Here is a 5,365-nt window from a genome sequence, read left to right as displayed (position 1 = left end):
TTGCCTACGTTATGATATTCTTATCTTTCCTGGGTCTCAGGCAAAGTGTGAAGTAAAAATTTTGATTAAAATTTAAGAAAAATTTAGAAAATTTAGCCCTTAAATTTGTCTCTAGACAAAGTCCGTCAAGAAGGCAAAGACCTAAAAGATCGTTGATTTTTACCATTCATGAGTTTGTGTAAATTTTGAATCTGATGATGGCGCTGTTGTCTCGCCGAAACGTAATGAAATAACGATTTTCAAAATTTTTACTTCACACTTTGAGACCCAGGAAAGATAAGAATATCCTAATAAGTACACGCAGTCAGGAAAATAAATCAGAATTGATGAATGACGTTGAGTAAACCATTTACACAACTAAAAACTCGCACCGCTGCGGCTATAACTGCAGCGTCAGCAGCATCCTGCATATTGACGAATGTATACAAACGTTTGAACCACAATTCAAAAGGAATTTTGCTTCAAGCATTCGACACACCGTGTAGCAGATACATTTGCCGCACGAACTGTCGAACTTTTTGACTCAAATGTTCGGTCCAACGTTGGTACGAATGTTCGACGCATCGTGTAGCGCCGGCATTAAATGTTCAGTCCAACGTTGGAACGAATGTTCGACGCATCGTGTAGCGCCGGCATTAAATGTTCGGTCCAACGTTGGAACGAATGTTCGACGCATCGTGTAGCGCCGGTTTAATGGAACAACGCCAGGACTCTCTCCTTATTCCAGGGCGCTTTGGCGACAAGGGTGGCGCGCGCGCCCCCTGCACTGGCGCAGCCTGCGCGCCTCTATCGAGCGACGGTCAGTCCGCGCCCGGCATCGCTGAGGCAATGACCAAGTTGATGTTAGCGCCATGACCCCCCGCGCGTCCGTGCTCCTGCCGCTGCTGCTGCTGGCAGCCGCGCAAGAAGAACCCCTCGGTGACTATGAGGAAACGATTAACTTTCCTGCGAATGGCACTGATAACTACACGTTTTTCTATGTCACGTCGCCGCTGCCGCCAATCAACGCGACGCACCGAAAAGGAGACCCTCTATTTCCGGAAGAGATCTTTACCGAATATCAACTTAAGCATGGTGCTATAGTTCTGCATATGTTAGGCGTTGCTTACATGTTCATTGCTCTGGCTATAGTCTGTGATGAATTCTTCGTCCCCGCCTTGGATGTTATTATAGAGAAGTTAGATATTCAAGACGATGTAGCAGGTGCGACCTTCATGGCAGCCGGGGGATCAGCGCCGGAATTGTTTACCAGTGTCATTGGCGTCTTCGTGTCTTTCGACGACGTCGGTATTGGTACTATCGTCGGATCGGCGGTCTTTAATATCCTCTTTGTAATCGGGATGTGCGCAATCTTTTCCAGAACTGTTCTAACGCTCACCTGGTGGCCCCTTTTCAGAGACTGCTTCTTCTATTCCATCAGCCTGATCGCGCTTATAATCTTCTTCAGAGATAACTTGATCCAGTGGTATGAAGCGCTAGTTCTATTTAGCTTCTATATCGCGTATGTTAGTTTTATGAAATGGAATCAACCCATGGAACGCTTCGTCAAAAAACTGGTCTACAAAAACAAAGTAACGCGGGTGCGATCAACCGATCAGCTGATGCCAACTGTAAGTTCTTTAGTTATCTCTCCATCTATTATAACATTACCTGCATCTTATGGTCTTGCTTCTTGCTGTTCTAACACAAGCTCTACTGTTCTGAGGTGCAATGCTCAATTAAATGGCGTAACGCGGACCGTAACCATTATCCAACTAAAGGCACTCTGGATTCTATTTTGAGCAACCCCACTCCCAAACACAGTGTATTTCTTTATTTATCCCAAACTGTCTTACCGTTGAGTTAATGAATAATTCACTGCTAGCTTTATAATGGTTTATTGATTTAATACACCTTGATATCAGCGTATTTGCGTCATTGATTAATAGCATTAAGATGTGCAGGTATGCAGGGACTGTCAACTGACATTTCGAACAACGAAATTTTCTAATTCTTGCAATTTACGGTGATTGGCAGTTAGAACAACTAATTAAATTAAGAAAATTTAGAGGTCAAAATTCACGTCAAAGCCACCAACTGTCCCACATCGCAGACGTGATTATCACGGCTATATCACAGCCAAATTACGTTGATAAGCGACGTACTCAGATGTAGCGATATATTCCAAGTGTAGTTTCTTGCGTCGTGTCTTAAGGTATATTTAGCAGCACTAAAATAGCAAAGTGCTTAATAATATTATACGAAATAAAGCATACAGGGTGGGCCAACGAAAAGCACTCCTATTCATGACTCTCCTGGTAGATTTAGAAAAAAGGCTCAAACACGTCAACTTTGATTTTTAAGGGAACATCTTGCTGACTAACATGGCATTATACAGGGTCTTTCATAAACAAGATACTACGTCACACTTCTGATTTTCAATTGAAAACCTACTAGTTTTATGTCATTTTTCGATCCTGCCAGAAGTTTGCAGTAAATTTGCTATAGCATGTCTTATACCCATTTTCAATCGTTTTAATTTTATTTGCGGTTAGTGTTGAATGACTGATATATTGAACCGTTCGAAAGTATTGCACATATTCGAATACTCGAATATTCGAATATCCGAATACTCGAACATTCGAATATCCGAATATTCGAATATCCGAATATTCTACAAGCATTTAAACAAATACCCATATATTTACAAGCAAATGAAAATAATTATATTTACTCTCCTGCAAATGAATGTAAAATTACGTCTCTGTGTTCTGGTGATACGCGTCATCAACTTTTGCGCGGTGTTACAATTACATAATGTGCCGACAAATGCACTTTTTTATCCGTAACGGCTAGTTGCCAAAAGTGATATGAGATAACGATTTTTCTTCTTAGAAAACGGTGAACGGAAAACGAACACTCGAATATCTAACGAATACGAATAGAAATACTCGAATTTTACTATTCAAATAAATCACTAAACGAATCTTCGAATATCAGATTTTTAAAAATTCCGAGCCATACTATGGATACTTCTGACAGTTTAAGGCTTAAACTTGATTTAACTTACCTTGTACAGTTTTCATTACATACAGTGAAATCTTCTATTCGCAAAAGTTTACAAATAATTTAAATTAAGGAAAAAAAAAGTTTAAGCCCACACTGACGTAGACGGCGACTCGTTGTTTTTGCTAATCTGTCAGAGGTATCCATAGAAACGGCAATCTGCGATACTTTCGAACGGCTCAATATCTCGATCATCCAACAGTAAACGCAAATAAAATTAAAACGGATGAAAATTGGTACAAGCCAAGCTATAGAAAATTTACTACAAACTTCTGGCAGAATTCAAAAATGACATAAAAGTAGTAGATTTCCATTTAAAAATTAAAACTGTGACGTAGTATCTTGTTTATGAAACACCCTGTATAATGTAATGATGGTCAACAAGTGTCCCCTTAAAAATCAAAGTTGAGTTCCAGAATTTTTTCTAAATCTACCAAGAGAGTCATACATAGGGGTGCGACCTTTTCGTTGGCCCACCCTGTATATGTAATAAGCTATTAAATACATGATAGGTATATCAGTTGTTTACAGAAGTAAACCCTTAGAACTGATTTAAATGAAAATGTAGATGAAACTAATACAATTAGCAATAATAGAGCAGGAAATGTATTAAAAGCAAGCTTCACTGTACTTAAAGATTTGTGGAAAGCTTCACAGAGAATGAGAACAATTGGTCAGACATACAAAAAGTAGCACACAAAAATAATTGTACAAAACTAAAATAATACATTAGACACAAAAATGTATCATTAAACGTTACAAAACCAATATTGATCTTTCTAATTATCGATCTAAATTCTCTTAAAAACGTTTAATCACTAACAGAGATGAATTAGCTTGAAGAAATACAGAAGAAAGTGAAATATTTCCTGCATCCTGAACACAAGCGTTTTTTGGAAGAGATTTCTAATAGCACATATTTGTGTTACCACTTGTAGAATTCTTAAAACATTCTTTTAAAAGTTAAGGTGGATAGGAATAAATATTTTTTTCTTCTAAAAAATGTTCCATCTTGCTAAACTGATATCAAAGTTTATGAAACAATACTGTTCTTTTTGTTCGATTTGTTGTTTCGCAACTTAGACAACTTGCACTCTTTATTAATTTTATTATTTCTAAAGGGTGTTCCAATAAAAACGACGGATTTAAATTTTAAATAAAACATATATATTTGCGGCATAAGTTTGAAACATTTATTGAAAAATGAAGTACAAATCATGATGTTATGAATGGAATAAGACATCCGGATAAATTACCTCCTCGGCTTTGCTGGCGCAGACGTGCTCTTTTCATGAAATTTTCAGGGACTGTTGCGCATAAATTTTGCGGTATTTCAGACAGACAGCGTCGAATTTAATCTTTTAAGGCTTCCATCGTTGTTGGTTTGTTCACATAAACTTGTGACTTTAAAAAACCACCAAGAAAAAAGTCCAAAGTCGTTAAATCGCATGATCTGGGCGGCCAATGCCGATCTCCAGAACGAGAAATAACACGACCAGGAAATGACTCGTGCACTAATTCAACAGTTTCTCTGGCTGTACGGTCCTGTTGAAACCACATGCTGTTGAGATCCAAATTTTGCAATTTTGGCAGAAAAAAGTTATCATTTCACTATAACGAATATCACTCACTGTTAATGCTTGACCAACTGCATTTTCGAAGAAAAATGGTCTGATGAAGCCTCCAACCCACAAAGCACACCAAACAGTGACTCCTTTTGGATGTATTTGTTTCTGAACGATCACTCGAGGATTTTCGGGACCCCAAATGCGACAATTTTGTCGATTAACGATGACATCAAGATGGAAACGGGCCTCGTCACTACAGATTATTTTCGTTGAAAAATCACCGTCCAATTGTGGTTGTTCCAAAATCCAATCAACAAATGCTCTTTGTTGCCCATGGTCTTCCGGCCTCAGCTCTTGAGTCAATTCAACTTTGTACGCACGAAGCTTCAAATTTTGTTCAAATTCGATACGGAGTGGGTCTGGAAACCTACTTTGCGTATTTTTGCTTATAACTTCTTAAATTCCTGTAAATATATGTTTACAAAAAAGCATTTTTTTAAGTGAATTTGGGAGTTGACATTATACAGGGTGATTCAAAATTGGCGTCATTCTCTTTAAGGCGGATAGAGGCTCCCTTGGGGAGTACGAAAAAAATATTGAAAATGTTTTTTTTCGAAAATTTCTAGAATATATTAATAGTTGAAGATTTTGAATTTCAATTTTGTTATTAAGCATTATTTTGAAATTGTTCCATGTTTAATTGGTAGCATATTGGAATACTTAAGCATTCAAAAAGAAAAATTACGATCTTT

The 5,365-nt window shown here is 37.8% G+C and overlaps 1 protein-coding gene and 1 long non-coding RNA gene across 8 annotated transcripts in view; one reads left to right on the top strand and one right to left on the bottom strand.

Annotated features, from left to right (window-relative positions):
* Positions 1-774: 774 nt before the first annotated feature.
* The window catches only part of LOC109540478 (sodium/potassium/calcium exchanger Nckx30C), a gene marked incomplete at its 3' end in the record, with an annotated part of 47,133 nt that continues 42,542 nt past the window's right edge, over positions 775-5,365 (top strand). For 4 of the 7 annotated variants that reach the window (XM_048667849.1, XM_048667848.1, XM_048667847.1 and 1 more), the window contains 1 exon segment: positions 777-1,610. In XM_048667849.1, the coding sequence (XP_048523806.1) occupies positions 852-1,610 (759 nt within the window). 7 annotated transcript variants of the gene reach the window in all.
* Positions 1,862-3,169, bottom strand: LOC125504983. Its single transcript, XR_007281865.1, has 2 exons — positions 3,050-3,169; positions 1,862-2,209 (listed from the first exon to the last, which is right to left on the bottom strand). It is a non-coding gene; the product is annotated as an uncharacterized LOC125504983 (long non-coding RNA).

The sequence above is a fragment of the Dendroctonus ponderosae genome, unplaced genomic scaffold, assembly GCF_020466585.1.
Source record: "Dendroctonus ponderosae isolate FM_Combo_2020 unplaced genomic scaffold, Dpon_F_20191213v2 Dpon_F_20191213_6, whole genome shotgun sequence".
NCBI lineage: Eukaryota > Metazoa > Arthropoda > Insecta > Coleoptera > Curculionidae > Dendroctonus > Dendroctonus ponderosae.
Note: the sequence above shows the minus strand (reverse complement) of the source record. Positions and strands in the feature narration are given on the sequence as shown.